Here is a 20,964-nt window from a genome sequence, read left to right as displayed (position 1 = left end):
ATGAAGTAGAGCAGATTCCAAAAGTTAGCGATCAAATATAAAATAAATGCTGCAAGACACCACTCTCATAAAAAGAGGAGATTACAAAAGAATAGTGTTCAAATATATTTCCACATGTGACCTAATACTCTCGCATCATCGTGACATTTCGCGTTAACTCCCCGGCGGCGCCTCACCTTGGCTGGTCTTCATCCTCGTGGACGCGGCGTTCCTCAGGGGCGCGTCGTCCTGGAGAGGGAGAAGAGCTTCGAAAGGTTGAAATATCTCAGACAAGACGTGTATTGTGCTACAGTAGAATAATAAACTCAAAGGTAATAGTAAATACCAGGTAACCTATAGAGTCACACACCTCCCCTAACCTATATTCTAGAACTGTTGGTATTCTCAAACGCTTCGGCCTCACATCATCTGTTCTCAAAGGCCGACAAAGAGATTAATCGGGTTCTCATGCGTGTTCTTTCATTTTCATAATACAAAAGCTTCTTCAAACTACCACCAAGTGTCAAAAAACTACCCATGGAAATGCCTACAACTCCTCCGAATGTCCTGGCAATAACATGAGAGTGGTTGGGGGCTGAATGTGGCTCTAATTAGCAGCGTTCCCTTCACCCAGCAGCTCCCTGTGGCTTCATTATACCTCCTGATCAGAGTGTTCGTATCCCTCCGCCCCCTCGCCGAAGAACGGGGCTCGCTCACTCCCCGATTGTTGCGTGCCGCGGCTGCTCCTACCCCAACCGTAGCGCCTCTTGCAGCGGTCGTAGGCCAGCTCGATCACGATGAGCGGGATGCCACTGAAAACGCCGCCCGCCACCAGGATGAAGATGCCCTCCAGGTTCTTGAGTCCCAGCCGCTTGGAGAACTCCTGGTCTTCCCCGCTGCACGAGTCTCCTTCATTCCAGATCCATTTCTTGTCCAGGTCCTCCATGTAGCCTCCTGTGTGTGTGTGTGTGATTGAGATTGTGTTAGGATGACTGTCCCTTCCTTTATTCCCTCCTGCCTTCCTTATATACTTACTTCAAGTCTTTCTTCGTTCCTTCTTTTCTTCCTTATCTCAATCCTTTCTTCCCTCCTTTCCTCTTTACCTCCGTCCATTCTTCATTCTTTCCTTTGTTCATTACTTCAGTTATTTCTATCTTCCTTTAGTTTTTTTTCCAAATCCTTTCTTCATTCCTCCCTTTATTTTTTATCTCAATCCTTTTTTCATTCATTCCTTCTTTCCCTCAATCCTTTCTTCTTTCCTTCCCTCCTTTCCTTTCTTACCACAATCATTTATACCTTTATTTATTTCTACTTTACTTTAACCCTTCCTTCCTTCCTTCATTCATTCATTCACTTATTTCCTCTTTCCTCCCTATCCCCAACTCAATCCTCACCACCACTTAACAACACTTCTCACAATCACTATACCAGCAACAAGTAAAACACATCACTCACTCTCATGAAGATCGAGTACGTCCAGCGTGATTTTGTCTGCCCACGGCGAGCCCTTCCTCAGTCCTATGCCGTACCCGGAGCGCCCGAAGAGCTCCCCGACCGTCACCAAGCTACAGTCCATCGATGCCTCGAACTCCAGCCGCGAGCTCTCCCAGATGAACGCTTGGAGATCCCTGGGGAAAGGAAGGTAGAGTTAGGGGCATACCAGGTAGGTCCATGATCTTAAACGTATCGGGCTCCTATTACGACTATTTTCCAAGTCCACAGGGATTTATGGCCCGGTTTTCATGGATCATTTTCCCCGTTCAAGATGCGGAGGTCGGGTAAAACTATCACGGGGATCACAAAAGAGTCCATGAAAATCCCAGCAACTTCTACGAGAGGCTTTTTAAACAGGTTAACAGAGGTGCCGATACATAAGAATGCGGGGGTAGCCGATAGCTCCCTCAGATGAACGTTTTGAGATCCCTGAACAGAGGAAGACAACGGTAGAGTTAAAGGCTATTGCTGCGTCTGGCCTCATTGCTCATCTCCGTCCCACAGGTCCTTCTTTCCTTGTTCCCCTCCTTCCTTCCTGTCTACTTCAACCTTATCATTAATACAATCAACAATCTTCCCTCTTGCTTATCTTTGCCTCCTTTCCTCTCGACCTTCCTTCCTTACTTTCTTCCTGACCTTCTTTTCCTCCCCTTCCTCCCTACCTCCCTCCCTTCCTTCACTCTGCCATTCCGTCTTATCCGTCTTTCCTCCCTTCCTTTCTTTTTTTTTCTTCCCTTCCTACCTTCCTCCCTTCCTTCACTCTGCCATTGTGTCTTATCTTCCAGTTTTTCTCCCTTCCTTTTATCTTCTTTTCCTTCCTCCCTACCTTTCTCCCTTCCTTCAATCTGCCATTCCGTCTTATCTTCCAGTTTTTCTCCCTTCCTTTCTTCTTTCCGTTAATTCCTTTCATCTTCTTTTCCTTTCTTCCTTCTCTCAGTCATGCAATCTTATCTTCCACTTGCTCTCCCTTCCTTTCTTCTTCCCGTCCATCTCTCCTCTACCTTTCACCCTTATCCTTACCACCACCACCACCACCACATGCACCACAACCACAAGCACCACTCCTCCTCACCCGTCGCGCACCGCCTGAACCGCCTCGTCCACGGTGCGATAGTGGTGCGCCTCCATCACGCGGTACATGTTGGCCCACTCGGTCTTACGGCGGAAGAACATGTCCACCGCCGACCCGCGCACCGTTGCAAAGCTGAAGTTCTCGACGGGGTTCCTCAGCTGCTCCGCCAAAGCCACGCCACGTCAAGACCAGGGCCAAGACACACCAAGTTGAAGTCAGGACATGAACCCACAAGACAAGAAAGAATTGCTTACATTAGATCTTCATGTGTTATTCTCGGTAGTTATATCTATATGTATACTTTACCAGAATCAAAGTAAATCATTCCCCTTATCGTACATACAAGTTAATGAGTTACGTAATTGTTGTAGGTTCTGTTAAAATGGTTTCATCAAAGTTAATTCCTTAGTATGCAGCCTATCATTGCGGCCTAATCTCACTCACTCCTAATCTCACTCACTCTTCCTAATCTCACTCACTCTTCCTAATCTCACTCCTAATCTCACTCACTCCTAATCTCATTTACTCTTCCTAATCTCACTTACTCCTAATCTCACTCACTCATCTCACTCCTAATATCACTCACTCCTAATCTCACTTACTCTTCCTAATCTCACTCACTCATCTTACTCTATTTCCATGGGGAGTTTTATAAGCCTAGTGGTAGTATGACAAGGCTTCTGCATCATGAATGTGGAAAAAAAACTCGCGAGAACCCGACTTATTACCTCCTTTGAGACCTCGGGGAATATTTGTTTATGAGAGCCCGAAGTGTCAGAGAATACGAGCCTAAGTTCCGTATTGAAGGAAAAAGACTAAAGGCGTGGCACCTCGCCCCCTACCCCCCCACCCTCTCTCTCTCTCTCTCTCTCTCTCTCTCTCTCTCTCTCTCTCTCTCTCTCTCTCACCCGCGGATCGTTGATGCCGGCGATGGGTGTGGCGGGGGCGTCCAGCACGAGGAAGGCGGCGAGGTTGGCGGTGTAGGAGGCCACCATGATCATCGTAAAGCCGCTCCACACGATGCCCAGGACGCGCCCACTCAGGCCCCGCGGCGTCCCTGGTTTGGGGGGAAGGGTGACATGAAGAGAGACCACCTGACCACCTGAGTCAATATTCTCAAACACCTCGGGGCTTACACACCCATATTTCAAAAGGTTTTCGTAAAAGTTGTGGGTCTTTCCATGGGTAGTCTTATGAGTCTACAGTGAAACCTGATTGGCGAGATCGTTTTTGTGTTGGCTCCCGCTGTCCTTTCCTCCCCGTCACTCTGCCGCACAGTCTTGCCAACACCTGTCTTTTCGTCTCATATGTTATGTAATATATGAGAGGAAGGAGGAGAGGACCCGTGGGAGCCAACGCAAAAACGATCTCGTCAATCTGGCTGATCTCCTTAGTGGCCTTTCGAAATAACTTCGGGGAGGCGGTGGCCGAGCGGTCAGCGTGCGGGCCTAGTGAGCCCGTGAACCTGGGTTCGAGTCCCACCGAAACGCACTGATTTTTCAAACCATCGCCGAGTGGCGGAAAACGGGGGGCAGCATGGGCCAAGCAAGTCATACATCACGGCAGACACTATAAATAAAATACGCCTGCACCACTAACGGGCTTGGGCCGTCCAAGAGGCCCCTTAAGACAACCTACCGGCGCTACAGGCAGCACCTAAAAAGAAAAAAAGAAATAAATAAAACTTGTGAGAGCTTGTCTCTCTTGTCTCGATCTTGATATCCAGATTGCTAACAACCCTCTCAGAGACCGCCCCCCTCAGCCAGCCCGAAGCCAGCACCCTCAATAAGCAACCCATCCACCCACCTTCCGCCAGGCCGCTGTTGAGGATGACTGACCACGAGAACCAGAAACACTCCGAGGGCGCCAGTGATTCGCAGTCATCGTCTGTCCTGAAGGGGAGAGAGAGGGAGATGCAAAGATCGGGAGAATTTGAACTGTACAGGAAAGAAATATATATCCGCCATATCATATTAAATTCATGAATGAGAAAAAAGCAAAGGTGAAGTATTAAAATTAGAGGTGAGAGGTAAAAGTAAGGAAAGAATACAAAGAAGAGCAAGAAAGAATCACCCTTCCTCCTCGTCCCCACTCAGACATCATTCCTATTCTACTCACTAATCCTAGTCTCACTTTTTTTTCTCGTTAACTCTCTTCATTATTCCTCATCTCACTCAGTCCTAATCTCTCTCACTATTCTTAATCTCATCCTCCTTTCTCCTCCTTCGTACTCACCCTCGCTCACTCCTAATCTCACTCACTCCTCATCTCTCGCACTCTCCCTAACTCCACCCTTCTTCCCTCGTCTTCATTGTTACTCATCTCACTCACTTCCAATCTCACTCACTCTTCCGAATCTCACTCACTCCTCATTTTACTCACTCCTTATCTCACTCATTCTTCCTAATCTCATTAGCTCCTCATTTCACTCGCTTCTAATCTCACTCACTCTTCGTAACTCCACTAACTCCTCATCTCACTCGCTCCTAATCTCAATCACTCCTAATCTCACTCACTCTTCCTAATCTCACTAGCTCCTCATTTCACTCGCTTCTAATCTCACACACTCTTCGTAACTCCACTAACTCCTCATCTCACTCGCTCCTAATCTCAATCACTCCTAATCTCACTCACTCTTCCTAATCTCACTAGCTCCTCATCTCACTCACTCCTAATCTCACTCATTCCTAATCTCGCTCACTCTTCCCAATCTCACATGTAGACGGGGCTGAGTCGGTCGAGCAGCCAGATGAGCACCGCGATGACGTGCACGGTGGCCATCAGCAGCAACCACAGCGTTCCTCGGAAGGGCTGCAGGATGGACACCAGGGCGGGGACGATGGGCGCCTGCAGAAAGGGTGATGTCGAAGGAGTGTGAGAAAGAGAGGGAAAGAAATAAGAACTAAGAAGAAATATAAACAGACTAGAATAAAGCAAGTGATTGAAGAAATGTAAGAAAACGAAGGAAATATATCTAGAGAGAAATAAAGGAAGTGTTTTTGAAGGATTGTAAGAAAACGAGGAAAAATGAGTAGGATATGAGAAGAGATAAGAACAGACTAGAATAAAGGATTGAAGGGGTTGAAGAAATTTGAGAAAACGAAGGAAATGTATCAAGAGAGGAATAAAGGAAGTGATTTTGAAGGATTGTGGGAAAACGAGGAAAAATGAGTAGGATATGAGAGAAGAAATAAGAACAGACTGGCATAAAGCAAGGGATTGAAGGGGTTGAAGAAATTTAAGAAAACGAAGGATAAATATATAGAGAGGAATAAAGGAAGTGATTCTGAAGGATTGAAAGAAAACGAGGAAAAATTAGTAGGAAATAAGAAGAAATAAGAACAGACTGGCATAAAAGGAGTGATATTTAAATTTATATGAAAACGAGGAAAATAAGAACAGAAATAAATCAAAGGGGTGAAATTGATGGAGTGTAAGAAAGCGAGGAAAAGCAATATACGAACTAAGAAACAAGAAGAAAGAAAGAATAACTGAATGGAATAAAAAAAAGTGATATCGAAAGGAAAATAAGAACAAACGAGGAAAATAAGAACAAAGGGAAATAAAAGGGATGAGTTTGAAGGAGTGTAAGGAAAGGAGGGAAAATTGTCGAGAAAATACGATCAGAATGGAAGAAAGGATATTGATGGAATTGTAAGGAAGCGAGGAGATGTCTAAAAAAAAAATGAGCAGCGTTTAGTAAAGGAAATGGTATTGAAGAAATGTGAAAAAAAAGGAAAATTGCCTTGAAAAAATAATAAAAGACTAATGAATAAAGAAAAGGAAATAGGTAAAAAAAAGTGAACTAAAAAAACATGAAAGGTAAAGGAGATGGTATTGAAGAAATGTGAAAAAAATAAAATTAAAAGGAAAATTGCCTAGAAACTAATAAAAGACTAATGAATAAAGGAAGGGAAATAGGTAGAAAAAAAAGTGTACTAAATAGACATGAAAGGTGTGGAAAAAAAACGAGGAAAAAAAATAGAGAAAATAAAAACAGAAAGGAATAAATGTTAGAAAAGTGAACAAAAAAAAGTATATTGATGAGATGTGAGAAATGGAAGGGAAGTTATCAGGGAAATGCGAATACAACGAAATAAAGGAAAGAAAAATGTTTAGAAAATTAACGAAAAAAAAAGGTATTGAAGAAATATAAGAAACGGGAAAGAGTTATCTAGAAAATTATAAGAAGAGAATGGAATAAAAAGAAGAAAATAAAAAAAATTGACAAGAAAACAGATATAAAGGAGAGAAGAAGCACACACACACACACACACACACACACACACACACACACACACACATTTATAGTACTACGCAGCTTTGTTCCTGGTAAGTTAGTTCCACGAAGTTAGTACACACACACACACACACACACACACACACACACACACACACACACACACACACACACACACACACACCTCTTCCTCGCCTCTCATCCCCCCAACACACACACACACACACACACACACACACACACACACACACACACATTTCCTTACACTCCTTCAATCTCATCTCTTTTATTTCCCTTTGTTCCTATTTTCCTTTCAATATCACTTCTTTTTATTCCATTCTGTTATTATTTCTTTCTTCTTATTTCTTAGTTGATATTGCTTTTCCTCGCTTTCTGACACTCCATCAATTTCATCCCTTTAATTTCTTTCTGTTCTTATTTCCTCGTTTTCTTACATACACACCCGCTTGACGAGGATGGTGATGCCCTGGTATTTGAAGGGTTTGGTGAAGTGGATGTCCTGGGAGCGCTGCGGATTGATGGTCAGTGGAGCCACCAGCATATCCGCGTCGGCCGCCTCCCCCACCAGGTGTCCGATCATGCCCGTCCATTCCCTCCCTGGCGCGAAGGAGGGGGAAGGTGTATGAGGTTAAGAAATAATGAGAGAGCTTAACCCGGTAGCAGTGACGGGCAAAATTTGTGGCTTTACCGTGTACCAGCGACGGGTCAAATTTGTGGCTTTACCGTGTACCAGCGACGGGCCAAATTTGTGGCTTTACCGTGTATCAGCGACGGGCCAAATTTGTGGTTTTACCGTGTAGCAGCGACGGGCCAAATTTGTGGTTTTACCATGTAGCAGCGACGGGCCAAATTTGTGGTTTTACCGTGTAGCAGCGACGGGCCAAATTTGTGGTTTTACCGTGTATCAGCGACGGGCCAAATTTGTGGCTTTACCGTGTATCAGCGACGGGCCAAATTTGTGGTTTTACCGTGTAGCAGCGACGGGCCAAATTTGTGGTTTTACCGTGTATCAGCGACGGGCCAAATTTGTGGCTTTACCGTGTATCAGCGACGGGCCAAATTTGTGGCTTTACCGTGTATCAGCGACGGGCCAAATTTGTGGCTTTACCGTGTAGCAGCGACGGGCCAAATTTGTGGTTTTACCGTGTACCAGCGACGGGCCAAATTTGTGGCTTTACCGTGTACCAGCGACGGGCCAAATTTGTGGCTTTACCGTGTACCAGCGACGGGCCAAATCTGTGGCTTTACCGTGTAGCAGCGACGGGCCAAATTTGTGGCTTTACCGTGTACCAGCGACGGGCCGAATTTCTGCCATGATATAAACCCCCAAAAATAGATGATGCATAAACTGATCACAAATGCGTTGATAATATTATGAAATGGTTTGCATGAGTGATGATTTTTTCTCATTTTTCTCGCTTAGAGTACACCTCCCTCATGTGTTGGAGTGTCGAACTGGCCACTCGTCTCTGTCTTACCGTCCGGCCCCTCACGTAGCTCCCCGTACTGGCCGTCGGGGGCGAGGAAGAGGTTGAAGCTAAACTCGTTCTTCTTGGCGAGTTTGAGCAGCAGGTCGACGCAGTAGCCCCAGCAGCACATGGGACGCGGCTCCTCTGCAAGGGATATAAGCACAGCAGGTTATAAGGAGATAAATGGGGTATAAGTTCACAGCAAATGTCAACACCCGCCAGTTCACTCATTAGGGATTTTTTGTCGCCCCTCCCTATTTTTTCTGTTTATTCTTTTCCTTACTTTATTGCATGCACCTTTCTTTCTTCTTATCCGAGGGGGACTGTTTGGATCCGTATAATATTTCCCCCTCGATGCCCTTTCATGGATCTCGTTATAAAATAATAAGAATAAGAGAATACAGATGGGAGACCTGTTATAAGGCTTCCTCCCCGAGCCTCAGATGAAGGGAAGAAGTAACGCCTCAGACTGACTACTTTTTTTTAAACAGGGACATCTTCGTAACTTAGAGAAAGAAGACATTCATTCCATCATAGGCTCTAAAAGGATGTGTACTTAGCCAACTAGAGGCCCAGTTTGTAAAATGAGAAAAATGGGGCAGTAGGCTAATCTTTGTTCTTTAATAGGGATATCAGCGTAACATAAAGAAGACGTTCATTCCATCATAGGCTCTAAAAGGACGTGTACTTAGCCAACTAGAGGCCCAGTTTGTAAAATGAGAAAAATGGGGCAGTAGGCTAATCTTTGTTCTTTAATAGCCATATCTGCGTAACATAAAGAAGACATGCATTCCATCATAGGCTCTAAAAGGACGTGTGCTTAGCCAACTAGAGGCCCAGTTTATAGTAGGTGAAAATATTGCAGTAGACGAATTTCACTATACCAAGACCAAGGAGGATATTCCGCTACTTGCCTTCCCCGCCTTGCAGCAGCGGACACATCACCTCGTCCTCGCCCGAACACTCCGTCTCGTCCTCCACCTCCTCGCCGTACACGAAGGGCGTCTCGCGGATGGTCAGGACCTGGAGATAAGAACAAGGAACAGGTAAGTGAGTGAGAGTGGTAGGGTAAGGACGTGCCGGCGTGAGCTCCTTGGAACTGTTGAGTCGACAATGGCGCGCAGAACCAGGAGCCTGAGAGATTCCTGTTGTGTCTGAAGATTTTACAGGCGAGAAGTGGATTGCATGCTGTTTGTGTGCAAGGTGGTGTCACGTGAAGTGTGCTAATTTGACTGGAGTCAAGCAGGATAATGTACATAAAATAAATTGGATTTGCACTCCATAAAGCGTCTCTCGCTACCAACATTGTTGAAAAATTGGATAAATTCAAGCAAGAATTATCTAAAGAAGTATCTGTGGTTAAAGATGAGGTTAAATCTCGGATGTCCAGTGTCAAGGAGGAGTTGAGTGAGGTGCCAGGCGTGATTTGTGATGAGCAGGCAGAGTCGGTTAGCGCCAGATTTGTCGACGTAGCCAGACGCAAGAGGAAGAAGAATCTCCTTGTTGTCAAGGCCTCTGATCAAGACAAAAAGGCTACCGAGTTGAAAAATGAAGTTTCCCAGGCATTACAAGGCATTCGGATAACTGATTCAAGATTCACGAATGGAGGTAACATTGTTATGAACTTTGATGATGAGAACACAAGGAATGAAGCAGCTCAGAAACTGGGAAATGTAGAGCAAGTTAGGACAAAAAGTGTGGGAAACTAAGGTCAAAGATCATGATCTACAATGTGCATAAGGAGGAGACCGGGGATAAGATAAATGATACACTTTTAAACAGGAATGAGTTCCCACACTCGATTTCTGGAGTTGAGGGGAAAATTGAGAAGATTTTTAGCAAGCCTGCTGCTGGTGGCACAATGCACTGTATTTTGAAATGTGATCCAACTGTTAGAGTTGATTTATAAATATCATGACAAGATATAACTAGAATGGGGAGTATACACTGTGAGAGATAGATACCATGCAACCATATGTTACCATTGTCAAAGATACGGCCATCTTGAGGCCAACTGCATTGCCAAGAACAATGGAGAAGCCCCAAAATGTTACAAGGGCGCTGGTGATCGTTAAATCAAAAGATTGCTCCATGGCTGAGAGGAAATGCATAAATTGTGTGAGGTACAAGAAGCCTGAAATCAACCACTCAGCGAATGACCAGTGTTGTGTAGTTCTTCAAACTGAAATTAAGAGAATTCGTAACATAACCGATCATGGCTATTAACTGGTGTTTGAGACTCGAATAGTATATGTTCAGTGAGTTGGAAATAATCATTGGACATTGAATAGTGATAATATAAAGGAAATATCAGATAAATGGAAAATAAAACAATGGATATTTATGATACTATAAAAAGGAAAGATATTGTGATTAGTACGAATCAAAACACGGCCAAGTGACTATAATGATGTCAAGTATATTAAAAGGACATCAGTAGGTTATCCATGAAAGCAATTAAGACTCACTCACTCACTACGACGTTGTGAATAAGTGCATATCGAGGATTATTATTGAGGCTAACATCATTATTCCTGACGGCCCTGCGGAGCGCTGCGCTGACAGTGGAGCGGGGCCTGAAACCTCATCAACGGTAAACGGTAAACTGTACAGCAAGAAAGAGGAAGAGGAGTGAAGGATGAGTCGGGAAAAGGAAAAGGAGGCCGCGAAGGAGAGGAGAGCTAGGATGTATTAGAAAAAAAGGATCAGGTCAGTAGTAGAATAGTGAGGAAGAGGAAAAAGAAGAAGAGAAGGAGAAGGATATGATAGAAAAGAGGAACAGGTTAGTCGTATAGTGAGAAAGATATAGATATAGATAGATAGATAAATATAGATAGATAGATAGATAGATAGATATTATTATTATTATTATTATTATTATTAGTAGTAGTAGTAGTAGTAGTAGTAGTAGTAGTAGTAGTAGCAGCAGTAGCAGTAGCAGTAGTAGTAGTAGTAGTAGTAGTAGTAGTAGTAGTAGTAGTTGGAGGAGGAGGAGGAGGAGGAGGAGGAGGAGGAGAAAGTGCAAGAATAAGAGGAGGAAGAAAAATGAGGTGAATAAAGAGAATGAGGAAGAGAAGGGAGATGAGGAGAAAGAGGAGGAGTAGAGGAGGAAGAAGAAAGAGAAGGAGAATAAGGATGATGAGGAAGAGAAGGGAGATGAGGAGAAAGATGAGGAGGAGAGGAGGAAGAAGAAAGAGAAGGAGAATAAGGATGATGAGGAAGAGAAGGGAGATGAGGAGAAAGAGGAGGAGTGGAGGAGGAAGAAGAAAGAGAAGGAGAATAAGGATGATGAGGAAGAGAAGGGAGATGAGGAGAAAGAGGAGTAGAGGAGGAAGAAGAAAGAGAAGGAGAATAAGGATGATGAGGAAGAGAAGGGAGATGAGGAGAAAGAGGAGTAGAGGAGGAAGAAGAAAGAGAAGGAGAATAAGGATGATGAGGAAGAGAAGGGAGATGAGGAGGAGGAGGAGGAGGAGGAGTAGAGGAGGAAGAAGAACGAGAAGGAGAATAAAGATGATGAGGAAGAGAAGGGAGATGAGGAAAAAGAGGAGTAGAGGAGGAAGAAGAAAGAGAAGGAGAAAAAGGATGATGAGGAAGAGAAGGGAGATGAGGAGAAAGCGGAGGAGTAGAGGAGGAAGAAGAAAGAGAAGGAGAATAAGGATGATGAGGAAGAGAAGGGAGATGAGGAGAAAGCGGAGGAGTAGAGGAGGAAGAAGAAAGAGGAGGAAAATAAGGATGATGAGGAAGAGAAGGGAGATGAGGAGAAAGAGGAAGAGGAGAGGAGGAAGAAGAAAGAGAAGGAGATTAAGGATGATGAGGAAGAGAAGGGAGATGAGGAGAAAGATGAGGAGGAGGAGGAGGAGGAGGAGCCTACCTTGAGGTGCCGCGGTAGGTAATAACCGGGCGGGGCCTTGGTCGCTCCCCCGGGCCATTCGATCTTCGTCTGATTGAGCTCCATGACCATCTTGTCGCTCGCCTGCAACACACACACACACACACACACACACACACACACACACACACACACATGAAGGAGTAGTTATTTAATCCATCATAAGAATAATAATCGCCTAGTAAGGATGTATATAAAATCCTTGTACTTATTTAATGTAAGAATGTATGTGTCGAAACACCAGCTCAGTAACAAGGCACAGGATGTTATTGGACACGTAGCTATTTGAGGCCGTGAGAAAGAGTATTGCTGACAAAAATGATTGATTAATGTAATTCCAGCATTAATAAACATCAATTAAAAAGAAAAATGGTCAAGCCACTAAATTTCCACCTATCCCCCATTTACACCCATTAGTCAGGTGGCGTTAGTCTTTTGTTTCCACATAATGCAACCACGAGGAGGAAGAAAGGAAGGGAAGAGAGGAAGAAAGAAGATAGACAGGAAAGTTGGAAGGAAGGAAGGACCAAAGGAAGGAAGGAAGGAAAGAGGGAAGGATGTAAGTATGAAAGGAGAAAGGAAGGAAGGGAGAAAGGAATTAAGGGAGAGGAAAGGGAGTAAGAAAGGAAGGAAAGATGGAAGAATTTAAGAAGGGAGGAACGAAAGAGCAAAGGGAGGAGAAAGGGAAGGAGGAATGATATCAACAAAAGGGAGGAGGAAGGGAGGGAGGAAGAGTGTTGATAAAAAGAAGGAAGGAAAAGGGAGTGATAAAGGAAGGAAGGGAGATAAAAGGGAGTAAAAAGGGAAGGAAAATGTAGGAAGAATAACTGAAGGAAGGAAGGAAGAAAGGGAGAAAGCCAGTGTCACATTTTCTAATAGCAATGATGTCCGTGAACAGATAACAATACCATTTGTGACGATTTTAAGGGCTGTGTGGGAATCTGGCGCCATACTTGTCGGAAGTCTGTGGAACTGTTATGCCATTTCCAAAACACACCACACTTTGAAGGAGTGTCACCTCGTCAAGTATGCGTCCAGATCAGCGAAACTTGCTACAAAACTTCCCACGTGTTTCCTTTTGAGCATGAAGTATTAACATAATAACTGCTGTGACTTAAACATTTTAATCAAAATTCTCTAAAATAACACGCCCACGTCCTGTATTCTTGAATATTAACACCCGTGTCGACATGATCCTCTGCAGCGCAAAACCTTCATGGCAGTTGGCCCTAAGTTCCTGTATTGCTTGTGTGTATGATATGTGACAAAACTATATAGAAATCACAAGTCACCGAGGTTTTCTTTGGGCGAAAGGTTGGGACAGGTAATATGGAGCTACCTTACAATAATTTTGATGTGTATTTACACAATATGTACACTGCCATACAGAACTGACCCCCTAAATCCTTGCCGGAGGAGGAGTACGGGGGTGACCTTGGGAGTAAGGGCCCGCAGCCTCCAGCCAACAAGTCAGTCCGCATCACTCGCCTCGCCTCGCACATTTTTTTATTACTTGCAAAGAACATTACATCACGATGGGACAAACGTCTTCGCAGGTAAAGGTTCAGGCGGAGGTGACGGTGCCGGCCGGGCTCCCCCTCGTGGACGCCCTCAGCCTTTCCTGCAGCACTGCGCGCTGCTGGGGGAGGGGGAAACTCCGGCTGGCGAAGTATACCTTCCCCCGCCGCTACTGGGTGTCCTGCCAAGGACAGAAGGTGTGCAGGTCCAAGGAGCTGCGGAAGCTGCCCTGGGCCAAGCTGAACAAGGAGGACGCCAGCACTGCCGTCAAGGTGAAGTGCATCCTCCGCGGGGCGCCCGTGTTTGCGGCCACCGTGCCCCTCGCCCGTCTGCTGGCCCTCGGGGAGGGGGCTGCGAGGGGAGGCGCAGCCCTCCTGCTCTTCTCGCTGGCAGGCGGTGAGGACGCGGTGGCGGAGCGCGGGGCCGCCTACACCACCCTGTCGTGCAGCGGGAGGCTGTGCGGCAGCGGCGGTAACATGGAGGAGAACGGCGGCCAGGGGGACGCCGAGTGTCACAGTCACCGGGAGGATGACTGCGGCGCGCCGGCCAGCCCTGGCACCCAACAGCTTGTTCAGGCTCAGCAGCAGCAGCATGCCCCCGCCCATTGTGGGGGCGATGACCTGCCTCCTCCAAGCGAGGACCCAGCCACGGCCAGTCTGGCCCTAGGTGTGGATGACCACCCGCTGGATCACCCAGCAGAGGAGCCCACGGCATCCGGTGGCACCAGGAGCCACAGACAGCTGACTGCCGTTGAGCTGTGGTGTCCTGTATGGCAGACACCAACCTGTGAAATGGAAGCCAGAGCCAAGGCTGACGCACGCCTGCCATCGGCCCGCGTCCCGGCCTTTGTGCCAGAGCCTCAGCCCGTCACGGTAAGGCTTCCTGACTGTTCCCAGATCTTTGCAGTGCCAAGAGTGTACTGCGCGGACCCGTCGGCCAGTACTCAGGATTCGGAGGTGCCAGAAGTTGACTTGGGGGAGTCAGCAACTCTGGCACTCTACCGCGAATTGCACAAGGACGATCCTGAGCCTGAGCCTTTCGTAGGGCAGGACTCGGCAGCACCACAGACGGAGTTGGGGGACCTACCGTCTCTGGAATTCTACGAAGCTGTTCCGGAGCCTGAATCTTCCCTAGGGCGCGGGGAGCTCTGGGGAGTCGCCATCCTGGACGGCCTGGATGTACTGTACATGGTAGGATACTGCCTCCTCGTCCTCTACACGTTCTGGTCATAACATCGCAGGGCCTGGCGATGACGCAGTACAGGCACGGGAGCCGCCAGGAGCCACGCCCAGTCCACGCCGGAATTTCTTGACCCACTACCGGGGTGGGGGGGCGTGCTCTCGCTCCTTCCTTCTCCTGGCGGCCTCTCCAGCATTACCTTCACGCCACCCCCGTTGAGCGGCACTTCCTGAGGTGACCGTCGCTCGCCTGCTATCACATCCTGTCACCGGGGTGGCGAAGGACTTTTTCTCACTTTCTTCTCACTTTCTTAAACTCCATTACTCCGTTATCTCTCTCTCTCTCTCTCTCTCTCTCTCTCACATTTAACTTGTCTAATGCGATTAACTCGTGCATTCTTTATTACTATTATTATCATTATTTTTGTACATTTTTTGTGTGTTGGTCTGTCTGTCTATCTGTCTGTCTCTCTCTCTCTCTTTCTTGTTTCAGGCTGGTCGGTCTGTCTCCCTGTTTTCCTTAAATATTCTTTTTTTACATCAACGGAAGCAGCATAAATGGTGGAAAAACAGAAGCGTTGTGTTACCCTTGACACGTTTCTCCTGCAAAGTGAAGTTATTTGAGCGGCCAAAAGAGAAGGTCAATTTCGCTTTGAGAGGAGTCTTGGTACTCCGCTCATGAAAGAGTTCAAGTCGTGGGCAGGAGGAAATACCGACGAAGGAAGTCTGTACTAAGTATTAAGTGGCCCTGGCACCCATCCACACCTGATATTACCAGCCGTTCGGACAGCACTCTTACAGTGACGTCAAAAATAATTCCCGTAACGGGCAGCAGCGGCATGTCAAGCAAAGGGTAAGTAAGACTTGTCTGCTTACTTCCAAAGATTGCAGATATTCACATGCTGGTCAAAATAAAAGTTAGGGATAGCATCTGCTCAAGTTTAGTTAAGTCTGTCTTTGCAGAGAAAATGTCTGTTTCAAGCAGAAGCACATGAGGTTCAAGGTTAAAAGCACCTATCCCTATGTTACCCTACATCCTCTGTTATAACGGTTCCCAAACAAACAAGAAGAGTGCCTTTCATCAGCTTAGCAATAAAAGAAAATAGTGAGTTGAAGTGAAAAGTATTACTCAAGGTGTCAAGCACTCCCCTCTCGCATGAAAAAGATGTAGACAAAAACTCAGGAACCAAACATGAATTAGTAATTGCGAGGACGCAGGTTACAGTCGTGTGTTGGAAAGATAGACAAGGCATCGTCAGGCTGAGGCAAACAGGCGGTTCTCGCGGGTTCAACTAAAGTCGAATCAAGGACCTCAGGCTGGGGGTCAGTCTTTTTGAGACGATCACGTTGCACAGTTTCATATGAACAAAAAATGAGGTCATAAAGCTCAATTTTATGGCCACAAAGTCGTCTAACTATCTGGCGGGGGGCCAAGAATGGGGACAACTTCGAACTTCTTTCTTGGACTCGAAGCAAAACAAAGTCACCCACTTTTAAAGAAACAGTTGCTGCAAGCACATAGCCTCAGCTGTAGCCTGTAGTCTCTATTTGACGTTTCTATCAATATCTGAGAAGACTTTGAGCTGAATCTTAGAATAATCATCTACATTATATGCAGGTGAATGAGAACTACTAAGCAGGTCATAGGGGAGTCTTAGAGTCATGGACGTGGGAAGCTGATTCCTATTCCGAGAAAACAAAATGATACCTCGAAAAGATTATTTACATGATATATCTTAGAAAAATTGAATTGACTAAACTGTCATTAGGATACATGATAATGAGGCTCTTTGGAATAGTAAAAAAAAAATCCTTCAAGAAGCTCTGAACCTTCGAAACACCACCGAAACAAACAAACAAACAAAATGGTTGTGTGAAAAGAGGTAGTGTTATCCGTAGAGTCTCCTAAGGAAGAAGAATAGTTAGAATGTGATGATAAGGAAAAGTCTGTAGAGCCTTAGAAGCATCGTCTGGGCCAGCAGCACTGCGCAAACATGAACGCAAAAAGGGAGACGGAACAAAAATAATGATACTCCGTTTTTCAGATCTATAGTACTATAAAAGAAAATCCTGTCACAAAGTTGTGAAATCACCGTTGTAACTAATCTAACTGAAATCTATAAATCCAGCATGAATAATTGATTAATGTAATTCCAGCATTAATAAACATCAATTAAAAAGAAAAATTGTCGAGCCACTAAATTTCCAGCTATCCCCCATTTACACCCATTAGTCAGGTGGCGTTAGTCTTTTGTTTCCACGTAATGCAAACACGAGGAGGAAGAAAGGAAGGGAAGAGAGGAAGAAAGACGATAGACAGGAAAGTTGGAAGGAAGGAAGGACCAAAGGAAGGAAGGAAGGAAAGAGGGAAGGATGTAAGTATGAAAGGAGAAAGGAAGGAAGGAAGAAAGGAAGGGAAGAGAGGAAGAAAGAAGATAGACAGGAAAGTTGGAAGGAAGGACCAAAGGAAGGAAGGAAGGAAAGAGGGAAGGATGTAAGTATGAAAGGAGAAAGGAAGGAAGGGAGAAAGGAATTAAGGGAGAGGAAAGGGAGTAAGAAAGGAAGGAATGATGGAAGAATTTAAGAAGGGAGGAACGAAAGAGCAAAGGGAGGAGAAAGGGAAGGAGGAATGATATCAACAAAAGGGAGGAGGAAGGGAGGGAGGAAGAGTGTTGATAAAAAGAAGGAAGGAAAAGGGAGTGATAAAGGAAGGAAGGGAGATAAAAGGGAGTAAAAAGGGAAGGAAAATTTAGGAAGAATAACTGAAGGAAGGAAGGAAGAAAGGGAGAAAGCCAGTGTCACATTTTCTAATAGCAATGATGTCCGTGAACAGATAACAATACCATTTGTGACGATTTTAAGGGCTGTGTGGGAATCTGGCGCCATACTTGTCGGAAGTCTGTGGAACTGTTATGCCATTTCCAAAACACACCACACTTTGAAGGAGTGTCACCTCGTCAAGTATGCGTCCAGATCAGCGAAACTTGCTACAAAACTTCCCACGTGTTTCCTTTTGAGCATGAAGTATTAACATAATAACTGCTGTGACTTAAACATTTTAATCAAAATTCTCTAAAATAACACGCCCACGTCCTGTATTCTTGAATATTACCACACGTGTCGACATGATCCTCTGCAGTGCAAAACCTTCATGGCAGTTGGCCCTAAGTTCCTGTATTGCTTGTGTGTATGATATGTGACAAAACTATATAGAAATCACAAGTCACCGAGGTTTTCTTTGGGCGAAAGGTTGGGACAGGTAATATGGAGCTACCTTACAATAATTTTGATGTGTATTTACACAATATGTACACTGCCATACAGAACTGACCCCCTAAATCCTTGCCGGAGGAGGAGTACGGGGGTGACCTTGGGAGGAAGGGCCCGCAGCCTCCAGCCAACAAGTCAGTCCGCATCACTCGCCTCGCCTCGCACATTTTTTTATTACTTGCAAAGAACATTACGTCACGATGGGACAAACGTCTTCGCAGGTAAAGGTTCAGGCGGAGGTGACGGTGCCGGCCGGGCTCCCCCTCGTGGACGCCCTCAGCCTCTCCTGCAGCACTGCGCGCTGCTGGGGGAGGGGGAAACTCCGGCTGGCGAAGTATACCTTCCCCCGCCGCTACTGGGTGTCCTGCCAAGGACAGAAGGTGTGCAGGTCCAAGGAGCTGCGGAAGCTGCCCTGGGCCAAGCTGAACAAGGAGGACGCCAGCACTGCCGTCAAGGTGAAGTGCATCCTCCGCGGGGCGCCCGTGTTTGCGGCCACCGTGCCCCTCGCCCGTCTGCTGGCCCTCGGGGAGGGGGCTGCGAGGGGAGGCGCAGCCCTCCTGCTCTTCTCGCTGGCAGGCGGTGAGGACGCGGTGGAGGAGCGCGGGGCCGCCTACACCACCCTGTCGTGCAGCGGGAGGCTGTGCGGCAGCGGCGGTAACACGGAGGAGAACGGCGGCCAGGGGGACGCCGAGTGTCACAGTCACCGGGAGGATGACTGCGGCGCGCCGGCCAGCCCTGGCACCCAACAGCTTGTTGAGGCTCAGCAGCAGCAGCATGCCCCCGCCCATTGTGGGGGCGATGACCTGCCTCCTCCAAGCGAGAACCCAGCCACGGCCAGTCTGGCCCTAGGTGTGGATGACCACCCGCTGGATCACCCAGCAGAGGAGCCCACGGCATCAGGTGGCACCAGGAGCCACAGACAGCTGACTGCCGTTGAGCTGTGGTGTCCTGTATGGCAGACACCAACCTGTGAAATGGAAGCCAGAGCCAAGGCTGACGCACGCCTGCCATCGGCCCGCGTCCCGGCCTTTGTGCCAGAGCCTCAGCCAGTCACGGTAAGGCTTCCTGACTGTTCCCAGATCTTTGCAGTGCCAAGAGTGTACTGCGCGGACCCGTCGGCCAGTACTCAGGATTCGGAGGTGCCAGAAGTTGACTTGGGGGAGTCAGCAACTCTGGCACTCTACCGCGAATTGCACAAGGACGATCCTGAGCCTGAGCCTTTCGTACGGCAGGACTCGGCAGCACCACAGACGGAGTTGGGGGACCTACCGTCTCTGGAATTCTACGAAGCTGTTCCGGAGCCTGAATCTTCCCTAGGGCGCGGGGAGCTCTGGGGAGTCGCCATCCTGGACGGCCTGGATGTACTGTACATGGTAGGATACTGCCTCCTCGTCCTCTACACGTTCTGGTCGTAACATCGCAGGGCCTGGCGATGACGCAGTACAGGCACGGGAGCCGCCAGGAGCCACGCCCAGTCCACGCCGGAATTTCTTGACCCACTACCGGGGTGGGGGGCGTGCTCTCGCTCCTTCCTTCTCCTGGCGGCCTCTCCAGCATTACCTTCACGCCACCCCCGTTGAGCGGCACTTCCTGAGGTGACCGTCGCTCGCCTGCTATCACATCCTGTCACCGGGGTGGCGAAGGACTTTTTCTCACTTTCTTCTCACTTTCTTAAACTCCATTACTCCGTTATCTCTCTCTCTCTCTCTCTCTCTCTCTCTCTCTCTCACATTTAACTTGTCTAATGCGATTAACTCGTGCATTCTTTATTACTATTATTATCATTATTTTTGTACATTTTTTGTGTGTTGGTCTGTCTGTCTATCTGTCTGTCTCTCTCTCTCTTGTTTCAGGCTGGTCGGTCTGTCTCCCTGTTTTCCTTTAATATTCTTTTTTTACATCAACGGAAGCAGCATAAATGGTGGAAAAACAGAAACGTTATGTTACCCTTGACACGTTTCTCCTGCAAAGTGAAGTTATTTGAGCGGCCAAAAGAGAAGGTCAATTTCGGTTTGAGAGGAGTCTTGGTACTCAGCTCATGAAAGAGTTCAAGTCGTGGGCCGGAGGAAATACCGACGAAGGAAGTCTGTACTAAGTATTAAGTGGCCCTGGCACCCATCCACACCTGATATTACCAGCCGTTCGGACAGTACTCTTACAGCGACGTCAAAAATAATTCCCGTAACGGGCAGCAGCGGCATGTCAAGCAAAGGGTGAGTAAGACTTGTCTGCCTACCTCCAAGGCTTGCAGATATTCACATGCCGCAACACACACACACACACACACACACACACACACACACACACACACACACACACATGAAGGAGTAGTTATTTAATCCATCATAAGAACAATAATAGCCTAGTCATAATAATAGTAATAATCCCTCAACATCTTGTCCATTGAAGTGCTAAAGAAGAGTTTGAACCTTTATCTTATCCACCTCCTTCCTTCCTTCCTTTTCTGTCATCATCATTTCTTAGTTTCCTGTAAGGCACTAATGTAAGAATGTATGTAAAATCCTTGTGCATATTTAATGCAAGAATGTATGTGTCGAAACACCAGCTCAGTACCAAGTCTCAGGATGTTATTGGACACGTAGCTATTTTGTGGCCGTGAGAAAGAGTACTGCTGACGGTCAAGTCAGCAATATCTACGCCGGAAGGTGGGAAGTTCCGGCGAATCGGCACTAGTCAGCTCCGGAAGGATCATAGTTCCGATGATGCACAGTAAAACCTGCGAGCAGCACGAGGAGCAGCCAGAAGACGCGGGCCAGAGAAGATGCGTCTCTGAATAGTTCGACTCAGCTTGGTTCAAAGTACGACTTGTATAC

The 20,964-nt window shown here is 46.7% G+C and overlaps 1 protein-coding gene across 4 annotated transcripts in view; it reads right to left on the bottom strand.

Annotated features, from left to right (window-relative positions):
* LOC126980668 (glutamate [NMDA] receptor subunit 1-like) overlaps window positions 1-20,964 on the bottom strand; it is a 40,637-nt gene that overhangs the window by 4,948 nt on the left and 14,725 nt on the right. For all 4 annotated transcript variants that reach the window (XM_050830782.1, XM_050830781.1, XM_050830785.1 and 1 more), the window contains exons 10-20: window positions 12,147-12,248; window positions 9,190-9,298; window positions 8,285-8,419; window positions 7,249-7,403; window positions 5,262-5,392; window positions 4,352-4,437; window positions 3,454-3,602; window positions 2,546-2,703; window positions 1,435-1,607; window positions 638-933; window positions 177-228 (exon numbers count right to left, since the gene is read on the bottom strand). In XM_050830782.1, coding sequence (XP_050686739.1) covers window positions 177-228; window positions 638-933; window positions 1,435-1,607; window positions 2,546-2,703; window positions 3,454-3,602; window positions 4,352-4,437; window positions 5,262-5,392; window positions 7,249-7,403; window positions 8,285-8,419; window positions 9,190-9,298; window positions 12,147-12,248 — 1,546 coding nt within the window. The remainder of the gene's footprint in view (window positions 1-176; window positions 229-637; window positions 934-1,434; window positions 1,608-2,545; window positions 2,704-3,453; window positions 3,603-4,351; window positions 4,438-5,261; window positions 5,393-7,248; window positions 7,404-8,284; window positions 8,420-9,189; window positions 9,299-12,146; window positions 12,249-20,964) is intronic.

The sequence above is a fragment of the Eriocheir sinensis genome, chromosome 45 (assembly GCF_024679095.1).
Source record: "Eriocheir sinensis breed Jianghai 21 chromosome 45, ASM2467909v1, whole genome shotgun sequence".
In the NCBI taxonomy this organism is placed as follows: domain Eukaryota; kingdom Metazoa; phylum Arthropoda; class Malacostraca; order Decapoda; family Varunidae; genus Eriocheir; species Eriocheir sinensis.
This window is presented reverse-complemented; position numbering and strand designations above follow the sequence as displayed.